Below are 21,780 nucleotides of genomic sequence, written 5' to 3'. Positions count from 1 at the left end.
CACACACACACACACACACACACACACACACACACACACACACACACACACATCCATCCGCACATATACACACACAGGCAGACATATATAAATGTGTGTGTGTCCTTTTTCCCGCTAAGGTAAGTCTTTCCGCTCCATGATTGGAATGACTCCTTACCCTCTCCCTTAAAACCCACATCCTATCGTCTTTCCCACCCCTTCCCTCTTTCCTGATGAAGCAACCTTGGGTTGCGAAAGCTTGTTGGCAACAGTACCTCCATTATGACAGCTGCCACCCATTCCACATCAAACGGTCCCTTCCCTACAGCCTAGGTCTTCGTGGCAAACGAATCTGCTCCAGTCAGAATCCCTGAACCATTACACCAACAACCGGAAAACAGCTTTCGCATCCCGCAACCACCCTCCCGACCTGGTACAGAAGCAAATTACCAGAGCCATTTCCTCATTCCCAGAACCTCCCACAGAACCACCCCAAAAGTGCCCCACTTGTGACAGGATACTTTCCGAGACTGGATCAGACTCTGAATGTGGCTCTCCAGCAGGGATACGAGTTCCTCAAATCCTGCCCTGAAATGAGATCCATCCTTCATGAAATCCTCCCCACTCCACCAAGAGTGTCTTTCCGCCGTCCACCTAACCTTCGTAACCTCTTGGTTCATCCCTATGAAATCCCCAAACCACCTTCCCTACCCTCTGGCTCCTACCATTGTAACCGCCCCGGTGTAAAACCTGTCCCATGCACCCCCCCACCACCACCTACTCCAGTCCTGTAACCCGGAAGGTGTACACGATCAAAGGCAGAGCTACGTGTGAAGGCACCCACGTGATTTACCAACTGACCCGCCTACACTGTGACGCATTCTATGTGGGAATGACCAGCAACAAACTGTCCATTCGCATGAATGGACACAGGCAGACATTGTTTGTTGGTAATGAGGATCACCCTGTGGCTAAACATGCCTTGGTGCGCGGCCAGCACGTCTTGGCACAGTGTTACACCGTCCGGGTTATCTGGATACTTCCCACTAACACCAACCCGTCAGAACTCCGGAGATGGGAACTTGCCCTTCAGTATATACACTCTTCTCGTTACCCACCAGGCCTCAACCTCCGCTAATTTCAAGTTGCCTTCGCTCATACCTCACCTGTCATTCAACAACATCTTTGCCTCTGTACTTCCGGCTCGACTGACATCTCTGCCTAACCTCTTTGCCTTTACAAATGTCTGCTTGTGTCTGTGTATGTGCGGATGTGTGTGTGTGTGTGTGTGTGTGTGTGTGTGTGTGTGTGTGTGTGTGTGTGTGTGCGCGTGCGTGCGCGTGCGCGCGTGAGTGTATACCTGTCCTTTTTTCGCCCTAAGGTAAGTCTTTCCACTCCCGGGATTGGAATGACTCCTTACCCTCTCCCTTAAAACCCACATCCTTTCGTCTTTCCCTCTCCTTCTCTCTTTCCTGACGAAGCAACCGTTGGTTGCGAAAGCTTGAATTTTGTGTGTATGTTTGTGTTTGTTTGTGTGTCTATCGACGTGTGTGTGTGTGTGTGTGTGTGTGGTATAATGTCTGGCAAACTTGGTGGCCAGTTAATTGCATCTCCATAACCAATCCAATGATTACACTAAATGTGATTGAGATATTCCCTCACACATCGGGTAAATGTGGAGGGGCTCTACCATGCTTGAACTACATTGCAGTCCAGGTGGCCAAAGGAGTGTTCTCAAGGTGTTTAACAAACGATTTTCCAAAAAATGCAAGTAATTCTGTCCTATCATTTCTAAAACAACTGGACCTATCATCATGTTACTGATCATACCAACCAAAATTGATACATAAACAGCAACAAATTGGATGTTGGTTTCCACCGTAGCATGTGTATTTTCCTGCGACTATTGATTATTACTGTGTGTTGTTGATTCCATTATGTGTAAATGGGCATCGTCAGAGAATACTATTAACAGTAGCAAATGACAAAAATCGTTTAACCAGTGACAAAATTCAAGTAGTTGTAGGATGTTGATGCAAGCAGAAAGTAGCTGTGTGCTGGTAGTGGAACTACTCTGTACCATTTCAACAATGTGTTGCTGTCACTGCACAGATTGATGAACTACGCATTAAGAAGGAAAATGGGAACCATGAAGAATACCTGTTTCATGCAATGTGCTGACAACTCTGGTAAACACTCTACAATCTGGAATTCAACATGTCGAATAGAGGCAACAGTACTCTTTGACAGCGGCAGGAGCACTACCATTGCATCAGATGTAAACCTACACTGTATCTGCATATTCTTCCTTAGTGTAGATATGTGGCATTTTAGCCAGTCTGTACAAACACAGTTAACCAACCGATGCTTCTCACAGATGCACTCTCAATCACTCGCACTCTTTCACTCACAAAACACCATGGGCAATGGCACATTCAGTGGGCTATTTTAATGGAAGAAAGACATACCAAGCAAAAGGCTTTAAAGCAACAAGGCAAGTAGGGCTAGAATAAAACAACAAAGAGGTTTTGTGGACAAGACACATATGTTCATGCCACTAGCCTAAGGCCGAATGTATATTGTGTTCTATCTAGGAAACCATTCAGAAGGGGGCATGTGTTCACATAAAGCTTCCCCTCCCCCTCCACCACCACCACCACCACCACCACCACCACCACCACCACATGAGTGTGTCATGTCCCAGAATACTGACCATTCCTTATGGGACACCATGTTCTAACGAACGTGCCTTCACACAGAGCCAGCCATCTCTTGTTGAATGTAAATGGGAAGTGAATCTTTGTATACAGATATTACAAAGTGAGACTAAATCATCATATTTTCAGTACTAGTTGCATTACGGTTGGAGGAAGAAAACCTTGCTTTGTTTTCACTTTATTTTGCACTTACGCTTAATTACCTTATTCTATTACAATACTTGCTTATGGACTAATGTATTTACCAGACTATAAGATGAACTCCTTTTTCTTTTTAATTGGCTTCTTGAGAAATTTTTGTCTTTATCATATTCTGACTAATCAAAATTACAAACTTTTATTGATATAAGGTATATGCATAAAAAATTGACTTTATATCTGTTCTAAACTTATGCTATTTATTAATTGGCTATGTTTTGGTATTACAAGGACAATAAAATAAAGAAAATTGTCTTCCCTTCCTTAGCTTTCCTTAACTATCTAAATCAGTCATCTGTAGTATCACTACTTTTAATCATCATTATCATCAATCACAGCATATCAAAGTAAACAGGTGTTTGATTGGTGTTGCCCATATTGCCTAGCAAATAGTTGTACTGTTTCATTAGATTACAAAGCTGTTAAACAAGTAATTTTTCTTCAAATACTGCGAGAAATCACTTAGCTAGTGTTGTTCTTCTTTGTTATGTAAGCCCCACTCTCTCTATCATCCTCACACACCAGCCACTACTTGCTTTGGATTGTACGATGCATGCAGTCATAAAATCCCTCTTTATCTCCAGTGTCTTAATTCCAATACTTTCTCAAGTAATTGGGGAGCCTTCATTGTGTTTCTTAAGCATGTACTGAACATCCTGCTGCTGTGATTCATGAAGCTTGCTCTGCTTCTGTCACCTGAAAGTTTGACATGTAGAACTTGGCTTCTTTAATTTGTTGTTTATGTGACACCACCTACAAGCATTCACTTCTGTTCACCAAATTTTCTTCCTGCTGCACTTGTTTGTGGCCTCTGCTTCAGTCATGTTGTCTGCATGAACCAGTTGTGAACAATGAACTCATAAATCTGTTTTTCAATAGAATCACGGCTGTAATTTGCATCCATTATTGTTTGCTACAGTTTACAGACCTTACAGCACTGACAATATAAACAAAACTGAATGACAACAAACCTTGTTCTCTTGGATCCTGACAGCTGAATCTGTACTTTGGATTAACACTATAGCCAACTTCGAAATTCGACTGTGCTGTACAGCAATAGCAGCTTTAGTGACATTGTTGAAGCTCATTTTTCATTTGTTGTGCCGCATTTCAGGTGCTTTGTGTGAACGTATTTTTTTAGGATTCATTTGTCTCCTGTAGAAGCATATATTGTTGCTGAGTGATTGTCCAGTTTTAAAGTCATTCCAGTTCCAACTGATGATAGATTCAGGCAAAGTGCAGCTTAAACAGGGTTATGTTCATAAAGAGCAAAGGCAGGCAGTTCACCATCCCATGGGTGGCAAGATTACAAAATTTGTTGCCGACTCACTACTCCCCTCCTCTGACCACATTTGTCCTAGTGCTCAGCCAAGCTGATGTCGCTGTGTCCCCTCCAGCCTGTCCAGATTCTTCAATTTAAATCTGCTTGTGGCCTCAGTTACCAAAACTTCATCTGTAAATGTGAGATGACCTCTATATTAATTTATTACACAACGTAAACACATTGACCTCAGTGGGACTAGTTCAGTTTGTGAATGTAAGACAACCATGTATTTTTCAAATGATGCATTTCAGAAAAAATCTTTTCTTCTATTTGGTAAAGTATGGTCATTTCTCTTTTTATTATTTAGTGAATAGATATATAAATTATTTGTATTTCTCATTCTACATCTAACTGATCATAAGAAAAGTATGATTCTTTTAAATTAAACTACAATACTGTAACATTTGTCCTTGCCTCTTATTTATGATAATAGTGACTGCTACTCTTACTAGATGTTCCAGTCTTTTGAATTCAGTTGGTAGTTGAGCAGATATGACCAGAATCCTTCGAATAAATACTGTTTCTCCTTTATCTTTTCGTTTTATAATTTTTGCTTTAATTGTATTGTTTGATAACTGTCTCACAGTCATTCTGGTTCCATTATATAGTCTTTGTAAATCTAAATGTGTCAACAGTATAAGTGGTGATCCTGTTTTAATCTTAATATGTGAAAGGCTTTCTTAGTGTTTGAACCTAATTCAAAAATTCAGTGGGAAAATAAAACACTTTCATTTGAAATAACCATTGAATCAGTTGATTTATATGTTCTTTCCTTGCTGGGAATGTTGTTTCCAATTTTTTAAATTAATATTTTCAACTGTTTCATTTCTTACTGCGAAAATGGCTATTTCAGATAACCATTTTGAATTTGCAAAATCAAACAGTGGAAAATCCAGTATGGAATGTAACAAACACACACACACACACACACACACACACACACACGGCCGCAGTTTGTGTCAGCTGAAGCCACGCTACGAGCAGCAGTAGCAGTGCATGATGGAAGAGACAGCTGGGTGGGGGTAAGGAGGAGGCTGGGGTGGGGAAGGGGAGGGGTAGCACGGTAGGGGTGGGTGACAGTTAAGTACTGCCAGAGAGCTTGCAGGGATGAGGTGGAGGTATGGTGGGCAGCTAGGTGCAGACAGGAGGTTAGACGGAGGGTGTGGGAAAATTGTTGGGGCAGGGGTTAGTGGAAAAGAAGTCAAATAAAAAGACTGGGTGTGTAGGTGGAATAGAAGGCTGTGTAGTGCTGGTATGGGAACAGGGAACAGGCTGGATGGGTGAGGACATTGACCAACGAAGTTTGAGGCCAGGAGGGGTACGGGAATGTAGGATATATTGCAGGATGAGTTCCCACCTGTGCAGTTCGGAAAAGCTGGTGTTGCTGGGAAGGAGCCATATGGCACAGCTGTGAAGCAGTCATTGAAATGAAGGATGTCATGTTTGGCAGTGTGCTCACCAACAGGTTGGTCTACTTGTTTTTTGGCCACAGTTTGTCAGTGGCCATTCATGCGGACAGGCAGCTTGCTGGTTGTCATGCCCACATAGAATGCAGCCCAGTACTTGCAGCTTAGCTTATAGATCACATGACTGGTTTCATAGGTAGCCCTGTCTTTGATAATATAAGTGATGTGTGTGACTGGACTGGAGTAGGTGGTAGTGGAAGGATGTATGGGACAGGTCGTGCATATAGGTCTTATTACAGTGATATGAGCCATGAGGTAAGGGGTTGGGAGCAGGGGACGTGTAGGGAGGGACGAGTGTACTGTGTAGGTTGGGTGGACAGCAGAATACCTTTGTGGGAGGGGTGGGCAGGATAGTGGGCAGGACATTTCTCATCTCAGGGCATGACGAAAGGTAGTAGAAACTGTGGCAGAGAATGTAATTCAGTTGCTCCAGTCCTCGGTGGTACTGAGTTATGAGAGTGATGCTCCTCTGTGGCTGGACAGTGAGACTTTGAGAGGTGATGGGTGACTGGAAAGATAAGGTATGAGAGATTTGTTTTTGTACTGGAAGGATAATTACGGTCTGTAAAAGCCTCAGTGAGATCGTTGGTATATTTCAAGAGGGACTGCTTGTCACTGCAGATGGTGTGAGCACGGGTGTCCATGCTGTGTGGAAGGATCTTCTTGGTATGGAATGGGTGACAACTGTCAAAGTGGAGGTATTGCTAGAGGCTAGTAGGTTTGATATGGACAGAGGTATTGATGTAGCCATCTTTGAGGTGGAGGTCAACATCTAGGAAGTTGGCTTGTCGAGTTGAATAGGACCAGGTGAAGCGAATGAGGCAGAAGCTGTTGAGTTTCTGGAGGAATGTGGAGAGGGTGTCCTCACTCTCAATCCAGATCATAAAGATGTCATCAATGAATCTGAACCAGGTGAGGGGTTAAGGATTCTGGGTTTTTAGGAAGGATTACTCTAGATGGCCCATGAATAGGCTGGCATAGGATGGTGCCATGTGGGTGCCCATAGCCACCCCTGGATTTGTTTGTAAGTAATGCCTTCAAAGGAGAAGTAATTGTGAGTGAGGATATAGTTGGTCATGTCAACTGGGAAGTAGGTTGCTTTTAGCATGAGTGGCATAAAGTAGATATCTTAGGTGTTGCGAAACAAATCACTTAAGAATGACAAGTCTTCCGGTCCAGATGGTATACCAATCAGGTTCCTTTCAGAGTATGCAGACACAGTAGTGCGTTTCTTATCAATCATATACAACCGCTCACTTGACAAAAGGTCTGTTCCTAAAGATTGGAAAGTAGCACAGGTCACACCAATGTTCAAGAAAGGAAATAGGCGTAACCCATTGAATTATAGACCCATATCACTGACCTCAATTTCCTGTAAGATTTTGGAGCATATACTGTACTCTAACATTATGAATCACCTTGAAGAAAATGACTTATTGATACATAACCAACACAGATTCAGAAAATATAGTTCTTGTGCAACACAGCTAGCTCTTTATTCTCATGAAGTAATGAGTGCTGTCAACAAGGGATCTCAGACCGATTCTGTATTCCTAGATTTCCAGAAGGCTTTTAATACCGTTCCTCACAAGCAACTTTTAATCAAATTGCGTGCATATGGAGTATCGTCTCAGTTGTGTGACTGGATTCGTTATTTCCTCTCAGAGAGGTCACAGTTCCTAATGATAGACGGTAAATGATCGAGTAGAACAGAAGTGATATCTGGCGCTCCGCAAGGTAGTGTCGTAGGCCCTCTGCTGTTCCTGATTTACATAAATGATCTAGGTGATAATCTGAGCAGCCCCCTTAGATTGTTTGCAGATGATGCTGTAATTTACCGTCTAGTAAAATTATCAGACAATTAGTTCCAATTACAAAATGATCTAGAGAAAATTTGTGTATGGTGCGAAAAGTGGCAATTAGCACTAAACAAAGAAAAGTGTGAGGTCATCCACATGGGCACTAAAAGAAATCTGATAAATTTTGGGTATACGATAAATCGCACAAATCTAAGGGTTGTCAATTCGACTAAATACCTAGGAATTACAATTACGAGCAACTTAAATTGGAGAGACCACATAGACAATATTGTGGGGAAGGGAAAACAAAGACTGCGCTTTGTTGGCAGATCACTTAAAAGATGGGTTCACTAAAGAGACACAATGGGGCATCCTGGGTGGTTGGGTTCATGAATTTTAGGAAGCATGTAGAAGGTAGGAATGTGGGAAGAGGTAGGGATGAGAAGAGAGATGGACTCGTGGGAGAGGTTCTGGGATGGGCTTAAGGATTTGAGGAGAGACTGGAGATCTTTCTGGATTTCTGAAATGGGGTCACTGTGGAAAGGTTTGTAGGTAGATGTACGACAGCTGGCAGAGTCCTTCTGCCAGATAATCCTTGTGATTCAAACCAGCAGTGGTGGAGCCTTTGTCTGCAGGCGGGATTATAAGGCGAGGATCAGCTTTTAGATGGTGGACAGCAGTTCTTTCTGCGGTGTAAGGTTGGTTTGCACTTTGAGGAAAGGTTCGGTGTTAAGAAATTCTGGAACATTTACAGGATGTGATTTGGGGGCAGTGGGGGTGGATCACGGTTGGATGGAGGACTGAACTGAGTCAGGCATGGCTCAGCATTGGTCATTGGGTGAGTCTGATTGGTAGGATTGGTGGCGAAAAAGTGTTTCCACTGTAGGGACCGGGAGAAGGAGGGAAGGTCTTTAACAAGTCCAGCATGATTGAATTTGAGTGTGGGGCAAAAGGCAAGGCCTTTGGAAAGGACTGATATTTCCGCGGGGCTAAGGCTTTTGGAGGAAAGATTCATGACTGTGTTTAGGTTGTGGATTCTGTGTGGTGGTGGGTCTCTCTGGCAGCACTTAACCGTCCCCCAACCCTACCTGCTATCCCTCCCCCTCCCTGCCCCAGCCTCCTCATTACCCCCACCCAGTTGCCTGTCCCATCATGAACTGTTGCTGCTGCTTGTAGTGTGGCTTCAGCTTCCACAGGCTGTAGTCGTGTGTGTGTGTGCGTGTGTGTGTGTGTGTGTCTGGTCTTTTTTTGACAAAGGCCTTGTTGGCGGAAAGCTTATTTTGTGACAATCTTTTTGTTCTGCCTATCTGCGACTCAGCATCTCCATTTTGAATTTGTGTAATTTTGAACAATGTTTTGATGAACTTTATCTATGAATTAATTTGGACTGTTGTCTGTGTTATGTAAATCATTTGTAAGTTCAGTTTGACCAGTTGCACAGTCAGTTGAGTGCCTTCACAAGTTTTTCAGCAAACTGCCTTGCCCCTTCATCATTGGAAATACGAACTGTCATATTTGTTCTTAACCCTTAACTCATGAGGTGACTTTCGGTATTGTGTACTACAAGGTGGGGTCTCTGGGACCCATCTGTTTAAACGGAGAGTTAAGGCATAAATCGTTTGAAAATTGTAGTGTAAGTTATATAACATTTATTTTTACAAATGGTGTCATTGATTTTACTGCAATATGCTGGGGTCTACATTTTTCTTTAGCACCACTCAGGACACATTTCATTTTAACTAACACTTGCATCCACCAACTAACAATTTCATCAAACGTATAATCATTAAAACAGACACATTCCTGTGAACATATTTTGTACTTCTCTGGAAAAAAAAAGTACGTAGTTCATGAGTCACAGTCTCAGGGACTCCAGCATATGTCAGTAATGTGACAACAAAAAACAAAGAAGGTGACAACCAAACATTGTAGGGTTGGCGATTTAAGGAGGGTAGGGAGCGTATAGAAACATTCCGCCATAACTGACCTCGGAGAATGACTTCTGAATTTTCGTGCAGTCTGAGGGACCACACCTAGTAAAGGCTTAATTGTACTTTGTTCACGTCAAAGAAATGATTTCTTCAAACATGCATTGATTATATCTGCTGGAGATGGTTGTGGAATAACTGGAAGTGTATGCCGAAAATCTTCATAAAGTATAACTAATGCACCGCCAATTAATTTTGAATTATCTTGGAGATCTTGCTGCATTCTGTTTGATGCTTTGAATGACTTTTTGTGCACCATTGTACATTGTCAGAGATGATTACTTCATGCTGTTTTAGAAGTTGACCTTGTCCAGATGCTCTTAATACGTCACAGGCTAGAAGTTATTGTTCAGCAAGATTTAATGGCAGTTTCAAAGCAGAATGAGCAGTTCTTCCTCCTTGTATTAATGGTACCACAATTTCAGAAGATGCCTATGCAAGCACTCTCTCGATTTTGGTGCATATTTCAGCCAATAACAAATTAGTCAAAAATGTCTTTCCAGTACCTCCTAATGCCTCCAAATAGATTACTTCGCCAGTAGCTCTGTGTATGTGATTCGTAATGAAATCATAACCTTCCTTTCGATTTTCTAATAACAGTGGTTTGTTTTGAGTGATGTATTGCAATAATTCATCAACACTGTAACTTTTCTATTTCATTGTTTTGGAATTCAATGTGTCTATTCCATCTCTTTATGAGATGTGCATTCCAAGTTAAACTAAACGTTGTTTGCTTTTTGTTTAGTATTAGTCTTCCAAATAAATAAGTGTTTAGCAAAAAAATCCCTTATTGAACTCAATATTTAATTCTGGATAAATGTGTCCCACCTGATGCAGTTCATCATTGCTCATATTTTCTTTGAATTTCTCCCATAATCTATTTAGATTCAATGGGCTTCACATTGTCAGTACTGCTGGTAATAGATGTCGCACTAGGCCTGCAGTTTGTGTCAGTGCAGCTTCTTGAAGTGCCAACTCCCAATAGTTATTATTTTCCAGTAATCCTAAACACGGGAATGTTTCTCCATATGTTTCACATATGGATGTGAAAATTACCGAACTATCAGTTTAATAAGTCACGGCTGCAGAATACTAATGCGAATTCTTTACAGACGAATGGAAAATGTGGTAGAAGCCGACCTCGGGGAAGATCAGTTTGGATTCCGTAGAAATATGGGAACACGTGAGGCAATACTGACCCTACGACTTATTTTAGAAGCTAGATTAAGAAAAGGCAAACCTACATTTCTAGAATTTGTAGACTTGGAGAAAGCTTTTGACAATGTTGACTGGAATACTCTCTTTCAAATTCTGAAGGTGGCAGGTGTAAAATACAGGGAGCGAAAGGCTATTTACAATTTGTACAGAAACCAGATGGCAGTTATGAGTCGAGGGGCATGAAAGGGAAGCAGTGGTTGGGAAGGGAGTGAGACAGGGTTGTAGCCTCTCCCCGATATTGTTCAATCTGTATATTGAGCAAGCAGTAAAAGAAACAAAAGAAAAATTCGGAGTAGGTATTAAAATCCATGGAGAAGAAATAAAAACTTTGAGGTTCGCCAATGACATTGTAATTCTGTCAGAGACAGCAAAGGATTTGGAAGAGCAGTTGAACGGAATGTACAGTGTCTTGAAAGGAGGATATAAGATGAACATCAACAAAAGCAAAATGAGGATCATGGAATGTAGTTGAATTAAGTCAGGTGATGCTTAGGGAATTAGATTAGGAAATTAGACACTTAAAGTAGTAAAGGAGTTTTGCTATTTGGAGAGCAAAATAACTGATGATGGTCGAAATAGAGAGGATATAAAATGTAGACTGGCAACGGCAAGGAAAGCATTTCTGAAGAAGAGAAATTTGTTAACATCGAGTATAGATTTAAGTGTCAGGAAGTCGTTTCTGAAAGTATTTGTATGGAGTGTAGCCATGTACGGAAGTGAAACATGGACGATAAATAGTTTGGACAAGAAGAGAATAGAAGCTTTCGAAATGTGGTGCTACAGAAGAATGCTGAAGATTAGATGGATAGATCACATAACTAATGAGGAGGTATTGAATAGAATTGGGGAGAAGAGGAATTTGTGGCACAACTTGACTAGAAGAAGGGATCGGTTGGTAGGACATGTTCTGAGGCATCAAGGGGTCACCAATTTAGTATTGGAGGGCAGAGTGGAGGGTAAAAATCGTAGAGGGAGACCAAGAGATGAATACACTAAGCAGATTCAGAAGGATGTAGGTTGCAGTACATACTGGGAGATGAAGCAGCTTGCACAGGATAGAGTAGCATGGAGAGCTGCATCAAACCAGTCTCAGGACTGAAGACCACAACAACAACAACATGTTTCACATACATATCCATCAATGTTTTTAAAATCTATGAAAATTGTTTTTCTACGTATTCCATGTAGTAGATGTAGTGGTATTTGGAGATAGAAGCAGTCAGCATTTTTTGGATGTGCTGTGTCCACTCATCTCAATGCATCACTTTTAAAGATTCCTTCCTGGTCCTTGACTGGATTTTCTTACTTCCTTTGTTGAAATATTTGTCTTGTTACATTCTGTGTATAGTATGCTTGTACATGGGCAACAGCAATTTTCTTGCAAGTGGATCACATGAAGACAGTTGGAAAATTGTATTTAATGTGTTTACTTGTCCCAGTGTGCCACTTTTGAAAATTCCTTCATAACTTTTGACTGGAGTTTTTTACTTCCTTCATTGAAAGTTTTGTCTTGTTGAATCCTCTCTGTGGTTTATTTTATAAAATGTACTCGTTGACCATTTTTGAAATACACTGCCAAATAAACAACTGCTGGTTTTTGATCGTGTGTTGGAAAGCCCAAAAATTGCCAAGCCATTTCATTACAATTTCTATATCTGTCCCTTTGTTATCTCACATTTATTTTTTTCCCATTGAAACAATCATTTTCTGGAAATCGTCTTCTCTATTTAGGATATTCATCTTCTCCTGTTTGTGTCTCGTTTAAATATGGTCTAAGCTATCTCTTTGTAACTTGCCTCTATTATACATGGTGACTCAATTTTAATTATTCACATGGAGCATGAATTATGTTGTTTCACTGTTATGCAATAATTCTGTGTCCTCGTTTGGATTCAGTAATTTATCTTAGGTTACATGTGAAAATTAAATGGAACGTGTAACCTAAGATAAATTACTGAATCCAAAAGTGGACACAGAATTATTACATTATAGTGAAAAAAACATGAATTTCTCTAGGAAAACTCAAGTTATTATGTCATAACTGTCCATGGAAGCTTGTCCATAAATAAAATTACTCTTCTCTGCGCAATTTCTTTTGGTTTGTCACGTACGTGTTATTTGTTCTGCCTCTACTTTTGCACACAGGTCTGTGCTGTAATAGGATCCACACCATACCTAGTATAAAAGTCATGCTGAACAGTTATTACCGACCTGCACTGCACAAAACGCTTTCTGTTGTCCTGACACCATTTTTACTAGAACTGAAGTGGGAACCATGTATAATACGAGTGTTTGCTCTTTCCAACAGTACATTGTTCATCCAAATATCTCAAATAACATAATAGTTCTGATTTTTTAAAAATAGGATTCTTCTTTTTGATACACCCTGTACTTGTGTGAAATCTTCTGCAGTTCTTCAACGATTTCTTGACTCACACCGCTTACATTTGCACAATGTTGATTGACTTCCAGGTGTTTGTCACCAATAAAATACACTTGCAAAAATTTATAATATTTGTTTGACAATGGTAACAAAGATTCTGTCTATGGTAGCCTTGTCCTTTTAATCAAAACCATAGGATTGAATTTATGTTCTTCACTGCTCATCAAAATAGCACAAAATGATGTAATTTGAAAACAAGCACTGTACACTTTCACATTTTTGATTCCGGAGTTTCTCAAGTCGTGTAATGATATAATTCTGGTGGAGGCACTTTCAATGGTGTTAGTCAAATTTTTGTACTTATGCAACATATTCCTGATGTTAAATTTCTTGGTATCACAGAACTAACACACTTGCATTATTTTGCCAATGACAGTGCTTTTCAGTGAGATAATACTTTAATCTCTACTTCTGCCTTGCATTCTTGTACACTATTATTTTCTTCATGCACTTGAGATAGTTGTCTTCCACGAACTTCACTCACGGTAACTCTTTGTAGCTCATTTCATGATCTTGTTTCTTCACAGTTTCTTTCTGTCTGCTGGTTCAGTGTCACTCATTTTTCATGTCTACTTTCATCTCATTGGTCATCTGTTACGTTTTCTCTTAATCTATTTATTCTCATCCATTGTGAAGCTAAATGTGCTTCTTGGTCCTCATCCGTTGCATTTCTTCCTCGTTCTTCATTTCCTTCTTTTCAATTCGCTGCTGGCAAGATCTCCTCCTCTTTCACGTTTTGGCATCCTGTTAAATTTTGATATTATAAGGGGCATTTCTGTGTGAGTGCGTTGCTGCCATATATATTCAACGTAGTGCAACTCGGCTGCGAGTAAATAAACACTGACCTGTAAGCAAGGGATTAGTGTGGCATTTGTATGTTTCAGATGTGCATGCAGTAAGTGCGAAAACATGAGCTATGTTGATGTTATTACCAGTTGTGTCCAAACAGGACCAATGTGCTGTTATTCATGTCTTGGCTGCCAAAGGACAAACACCAATAGACATATTCGTAGAATGAAGAATGAGTATGGGGCAGCATATCTGTCGAAAACCGTCACTGTGGAATAGTGCGCCAAGGGATACTACTGCTTCATGATAATGCTCATTCCTGTATTGCAGATTTTATAAGCAGAAGTTATGCCAGCTCAAATGGGCGACAGAGGTGTTACCTGCTCTATAGTCCTGATCTCTGCCAATATGATTATCATGCTTTTGGTCCCTTAAAGACATTGAAGGGTCAGTGATTCCTGTTGGGTGAGTATGTGCAGTAGGCAGTTAAAAATTTCTTCACACAGCAGGAATATTTTACCAAACATATCTTCAACCTGGTATGTTAGTGGGATGATTGGCTCAATGCTTACAGCAATTTTATCTGATTCGTGTACCAGTACTGGACCGTACAGCCTTTGGATGGTAAGTTTTTGATCTCCCCTTATACTTAACACACTGAAATTCTTTTTAGTACACTGTTCACTACCTGAAGCAATTCACTTTCACTTAAATTTATTTTACATGGTGTCACTTTTGTTTTTTCCTGCTCCAGTCTAAACATTTCCAAAATTATACTGATGTAGGCATCTCACTTGTTCATATGTACGTTTCTGAGCTGGAACGTATCCCACCAGAACAGGATAATGGAACATTCTGAAAAATTGTAGAACACACTTGGAGATTCTGTAACATAATGGGGCATTCTTGAACCTTCTGGAAATCTCTGGGACATTATACAGTGTTCTAGAAGGAACGTTATGGCCAGCCTCTGTCACTTTGACACTCCTTTCCCAGCTGCCCATAAGAAGTCCATTGGCGCATAGCTTCTTTTACCCCATATCTCTGAACTCAACCTCTGCAGTTCCAAAACAAAACCAACATGGATGGGGGAGGAGGGCTACCATACCATATAACCCACATGGGGCTGTGTAGGTGGACTGCAGAACTACAGAAGCATACATGGACAAATCACTCTTCACATATGTACTTGAGTAAAAGTTGACCTTGAATATAAGACACCCCCCATTGTTTAAACGACTCCTTGAGAAAAAAATTATTTTTAATTTATCAAAATTGAAAACTGTTTTATTGATATAAAGTACCTACCAAAAAGTTAACATTATACCTATTCCAAACTTATAGCATTTATTGATTGTCTAAATTTTGATAATACTAGGAGAAATAAAATAAACCAAAAGGAAATGGTTTACATTAATTTTTGATATGTTTCCTCTTCTACCTTTCTGGTCACTGTTTTTAATCGCCGTCGTCACCACCACCATATCTTCGTTGTCCCAATATACTACAATCCTATAAGTAATGCTCTCGTAGGAACAACAAAAACAAGATCACCACACATACAGGTGCATTGATGTAGACATTCCTTCCACGTTGCATATGTGAATGGAATGGAAAGATACCCTAATTTGTGGTTCAGTGAGAATTTTCACAGTGGTTAACGGAGTACAGCTGACGTCATAGACACAGAAAAGATTTGCAGTAACCAGTGCTTACACTGAATCCTTCACACTTTATAATCTGTCAGTTCTAATTTCGTATGTGTACTGTGATTCAGGGAATACAATAATACAAATAAGCAACTGTTTAAATATTGTTAGATACTTTACTGTATAAAGTTTATTTTGAGTAGTATACTAAAGGAGTTAAAGCAGCGGCTGGAGGGACAATGCACTTCTCACACTGGTGTTGTCAATATTAGCCTTCAGTCATGAGCAATTGCAAGTCCTTGCCTGCACATTTCGAGCCAAACCCACCACATGAACAATGTTCTGGACACCACTGTCCGGCATCTGTTTGAGATGGTCATGGAACAATGCGTTACAGGATGCTTGCTTGAAAATGACGTGTTAAGTCACAATTGGCTGATAGCGCACTGAGCAAAAAATTTTGCATCCAAAAGTGTATAATGACTTATTTAAAAATTTATGTTGGTTGTAGAACCATGCCTCAAGAAAACTTTTTATAATACTGCAGAGAAATAGCAACATTTACTCCATTGTGGATCCTTTTCATGTTTAGTGTATTTTCATTTGAATATCAGTGTGTACAATTATGAAATGATAGAAAGACTGTTACAACTACACTTTTTGGCAAAGCCTTCTTCAGAAAAGAAAGGAAAACACTTAGCACATTCACACAAGTGGACACACCTCACAAATGACATGACCAGTATCTCCGACCACTCTGGGGACCAAGATAAGTGTATAATCATTAGTGCTAACATGCCTCGAAGACTTATTGTATTGGTGTTATATGTATAACAATGTCATGGATACAGTAGTTGCATATACAGGGAGTCCTAAGAGGAATGGTCAATATTTAGGGATGTAACAGGAACCATCATTCAAAGCAAAAAAGTCTAGTAAACATGGACTCTTAAAACACATACCTTAACAGCTATGAGCCCTTCTTCATCTCTGGTTCTGTGTAACAAATCTCTTCTGCTGCAAGCTCATTGCTTTCCAGATTTTGGGGCGAGATAATGTATAGATCAAAAGAAGAAAAAATGTCTAGTAAACATGGGCTGTAAAATGCACATTTTAAGAGCAATTGGCATTTTTTCAGTAGAAGATTAAGGACTGCTCATAGCTCTTAAGGTATTCATTTTAGAGTCCATGTTTACCAGACTTTTTTCCTCTGAATGGTCATTCTCGTCATATTCCTGAATATTGATCATTCCTCCTGGGACAATCTGTATATACGAGATAGCATGTATTTATCTCCGTAGTCTGCTTCCAGGCTGGTCACTCATTGTTACATTCTCCTGATTTCCACTTATTACATTTTAACATTTTTCTGAACTTTCATATTGTTTGATATAATCTTAAAAGATTTCCTGAATGTGTGGTTGCTTTTTTCATTGTTTTTCTGGATTTTTAACTTTTTATATTTTTTGTTCTTTAGATTTCATTTTTACCTCTCTTTACACCACCTTCGAGAACATTTTTGCTTATATTGTTACCTTTGGCCCAGGTTTGAAACCTTCAAACTAATGCAATATGTTGCAAAAGATTAAAATTTTTGGAAGCTTAACAGGTTCTGTAAAATAACATAAAAAATTTGTCTCTTTATTTAGCGTATCTCAAAGAAGCACTATTCTGTTTTGTTTGTTCTCGTTTCTTCACAATTTCTTGTTCATTCAGATAAACAATAACCAATATCCCCTCAGAATCAGTTCATTGTACTAGATGATGTGTTGTTACAGAAGTTAAGACTTACCACATACGTGATATTTCATAACACATCTCTACACCACAAAATTACATACTTGGCACAGCTGAGTAAAATCAAGACATTGCCCTTGGGTACTGCAAGAAGCCAAAGAAATGGGCCAAGCCAACCAATGAAGTTACTGAGTCTGCATGCCGATGAAGTGAAAGCTACTGCCTAGGCATGTAGGCAGTTACTTCCCATTGTCACCAGGCCGGGTGACCAGAGGCCCCAAAGTACCAACACAGAAGAAAGACAGAATGATCACAGTGCATGTGGCCCAATTACCTCATGCCAAGATCATGGTTGTATTACGATTTAGTGCTGTAGCATAACAAGCAAGGGCCAGGATCATATAAATCTTCTTTATTTTCCGTTAGAGGTAGCTCAGTCTGCCGGCTTCTACGTATGAGGAGGGATCCATGACAGTCCTCAGTCTTCGCGTCTGCCGATCTGCGATTACCATAGGACTGCTTATCTTCTCCTGTGGACTTAGATTCTGCTAACTGTGGCACTGTGCTCACGCAGAGTCCATTGCTGACGACTTAGTACTCTGGAACCAGTAGGCCTCCTCGTGGCCTCTAGTTCATGACTGAGGATATGCTGCCACTCATCCACTTCCCCTTAGTGCTCCATAGCTGCAACCTCTGGGCACCTTTTAGTGACTACAATGTGGCACAACAGTAGTGTGTTGTTTGTCACAGACTGGATTAACTGCTAAAATTTATTTGAAAAGCAGAAAAAAAGTCAGTTTCAGGGTGCCGATAATTTGGATGTGAGGTGAAAGTCATAAACAAGTAACATCTGGGACACATCCGCACCCCACTTGGGCTTGTCCACATAACATGGGATTCTTACTGCAGCAAGAATCAATCTTTATTTCCATAGCAGAGGAACCGAAAAGAAGCCATTAATTCCCAGTAGAACAATGGTTTGAATTGTCCTATGGGCAGTACTCATGTCAGTTCCCAGCAGAGCACCCAGGTGAGTAGCCATCTCAACCAGGCATTGTAAAAAGTGAAAACAGTGTATTTTAACAGGACACATATTTATTCTTATTATTTGGTTGGAAGGTATGTTTAGTGTCTCTCATCTCACCATCCCAAGCCATGATGGTGTAGCTGGGTCCCTAAAATCCTTTACGGGACTCACCGTGACACACCTTATGTATAGAAATAAAGGCATCAAGCAAGCTACTAATCCCCCCGCCCTCCCCTTGTGGAGTATCCCATTGTAGCAAAAGTGTACTACACCATTAATTATTGTAAAAGTATGCTGATATGTAGCGTCAACTATGCACATACCTGTAAACACTGTGGAGCTTCAGAAGGAATTTGCCAGGTGAAGCAAGTGAATGAAATATAAAACATTGTGATGGGTAACTGGTATTTTGGGAAATACGACTACATTTATATTGATTTATGATAAAATTTCAGATTTCCTGTAAAAACATGGCCTTTTGTCTTTCCAAATCGGTCATTTGACAAGCTGAGAAATATAACAGCAATTGTCAACAGTAAGCATCCCACTCTTCACATTGTTCATCGAATGGTGGTAAAGCTGTAAACACAAGTGACGCAGGAGATACTCCTGCTACATTTGCAAACCATTGTAATGCCTGTAATGTAGCTCTTGCTAGCTCCTGATAAACCTTCATTGTTTTGTGTTAATAGTTGTAAGTGTTCCATTTTTGAAAAACCTGCACCTCTCACGTAGTTACAAAAGTTTTCAAATTTCGATTTGCAAGTGTTGTGAGCCCTGAGTTGTTGCCACGTTTGTAAAGGCGAATGACACCTGAGCTAGTGGGGACCTACCCCAGTTTATTTACAAGAGATTTAAATTAAGTGCTCTTGGAAACAGCTCAAGCTAAAACCATACCCCAAAGCAAAGGTCAGCCCATGCCATATCAAAGTTCCGCCTGTGGCAAACAGAGTCCATGCGATGAGCTCCTGAGACAAACCAGTAGCACTGCACTCCACAGATCACACTTTAACTGATGTAGACCAGTCCTGTGCTTGCTTATATGCTGGATTCGAGGCATGGTCTTGTCAGAGGGTCCTCCTAATGATTAGTGTACTCTTGGGTAATGGTGACAACACAACTGCCAACAGTAATGTTACACCAGTTACATTGTTTCCATAATAGCATCAGATGACATAATTACAAATGACATTTTATTTTATTGTGAAGCTGTGAAAAATGTTTCACTGAATTGCAAGAGATATGTTGGCAAGTCAGAAAAAGCCTCCACATTCTTCTTTACAAATGTGAATTTTTCCAGTTTTAGAGAAACCTTTACTTTTATGAGTGCTGTAAAAATAGTACAACCTCACATTATTTCCAGATGGGCATCTGTACCTCTGACAAAATTTACCACAATATGTCTTTTGAAATGCTAGGACCCTTGACTCATTAACGAGTGGGTGTTGTTGCCTACACCTAGTCAGCTTAACTATTTATAAATGATCAAGCTACATACGAGGGGAAGTCAATTATTATCCAGCAAAGTAGTTATAAAATTTTATTGTAATCAAATAGGAAACTTGCAAGAACATCATTTTTAGACATAGTCTCCTTGCATTTCAACACACTTGGTCCATCACTGTACAAGCTTCCTGATGCCCTCATAAAAGAAGGTTCTCAGTTGAGCTGCAAGCCAGGAATGCAACGCTTCTTTACTGCTTCACCCAAGGCAAATCGACGGCCCCATAATGCCTGTTTGAGTGGACCAAACAAGTGACAGAAGCGGCAAGATCGGGACTGTATGGAGGATGATCCAGTACTTCAAATTTGGGTTTCTGGAGCGTTTCGACAGTGTGGGCAGCAGTATGCGAACAGGCACTGTCGTGAAACAACACAATACATTTTGACAGCAATCCTCGGCATTTGCTTCGAATTGCAGGCTTTAGCCTGGCAGTAAGCATCTTACTGTAATGTACACTCTTTATTGTTGCGCCCCTTTCCCCATAATGTTCCAGTACTGGACCTTGTGCATCCCAATAAGCCGTCAGCATCAGTTTTCCTGCAGACAGTTGGGTTCTTAACTTTTTCTTGCACTTCAAATTTTGACGTTTCCATTCCATACTCTGCCGTTTACTCTCCAGCTCGTAATGACGGATCCATGTTTCGTCACCAGTAATGATCCTGTCTAAGAAGCTGTCCCCCTTTGTTACTGTAGTGATCCAAATGTTTTTTGCAGATGTCCAAGTGCATTTGTTTATGCAACTGTGTGAGTTGTTTTGGGACCCATCTTGCACAAATTTTATGAAACCCAAGTCTGTTGTGGATGATTTCGTAGGCAGAACTGTGACTAATTTGCAGAGGATGTGCCACCTCGTCAATAGTTAATCGTCTGTCTAAGAGAATCATTTCACGTGAATGATCAATTGTTTCTTTATTTATGGCAGTAAACGGTCGTCCAGCTCCTTCATCGTGCGTAACACTTGTGTGACCAATTCAGAATTTTTCAATCCATTCGTAGACACTCCATTGTGGCAAAACACTGTTGCTGTACTATACTGAAAGTCTTCGATGAATTTCAGCCCCTAATACGCCTTTCGACCACAAAAAACGGATCAATGAACATTGCTCTTCTTTGGTGCAAATAGACAGCGGAGCAGTCATGATTAGCAGCACTGCAGCAATAACAGAACTAACCTAGTAGCTTGAAAATTGCAAAGATATAACAACAAATAAGCAAAGCATGTGTCATCAACGTAAAATGACAGTACTTCCAAAATAAACAAAAATCTAACTAAGTTGCAGATAATAATTGACTTACCCTCACAGTTTCAAGTTAATATGTGGACACAGAATTGATATCACCAGATGCATACATACATGTTAAACTGAATTGAAATACAGTAATTTAATTCTTTAAATTCCATAGCAACCAGGAAAATTTTCCATTGAGGAATTTGAAGCTATAGGCACCATTAATGGAGTGCCTGCACATGAATTTAATCTTGATTCATTGGAAGACAAACCATGGAGAAAGCCTGGTGCTGATATTACAGGTAACAGTAGAAGCTTTTCTGAATAGTCTGTGTTATGTTATCCCATGATATAATTTTATGTCATCATGTATGTGTCTCCCTTATTCAGTTTCATTTATATGAAAACAAAAATAGTCTTTTAGTTAAACTTCCTACTGTTTGATAAAAATGTTCCTCTTCACTTTAGAAGTGAAACCTATTGTTGCGTGGTGTAAGTGTGCCTGTTCCAGTTCAAACTCCATGAGAAGATTTGTACCACAATTAAAAAATTCACATTTTGAACAGAGTATAAAGACATAAAAATTTTAAAAAAATATATTGATTAAGTTATAAATGGTTTTTGTAAGACTGTCACCATATCCAGGATGCAAATGATAACTCTTTACAGTGTATACAGTGATGTAGAAGTCTAGGCAAATGGTTTTATACAGG

General features: G+C 40.1%; 1 protein-coding gene across 4 annotated transcripts in view; it reads left to right on the top strand.

Moving 5' to 3' along the window:
* The window catches only part of LOC124593722 (pre-mRNA 3'-end-processing factor FIP1), a 108,857-nt gene that overhangs the window by 45,947 nt on the left and 41,130 nt on the right, over nt 1–21,780 (top strand). For all 4 annotated transcript variants that reach the window (XM_047132037.1, XM_047132036.1, XM_047132035.1 and 1 more), the window contains exon 4: nt 21,243–21,369. In XM_047132037.1, the coding sequence (XP_046987993.1) occupies nt 21,243–21,369 (127 nt within the window). The remainder of the gene's footprint in view (nt 1–21,242; nt 21,370–21,780) is intronic.

This window comes from Schistocerca americana, chromosome 2 (assembly GCF_021461395.2).
Source record: "Schistocerca americana isolate TAMUIC-IGC-003095 chromosome 2, iqSchAmer2.1, whole genome shotgun sequence".
NCBI classification, from domain to species: Eukaryota; Metazoa; Arthropoda; class Insecta; order Orthoptera; family Acrididae; genus Schistocerca; species Schistocerca americana.
This window is presented reverse-complemented; position numbering and strand designations above follow the sequence as displayed.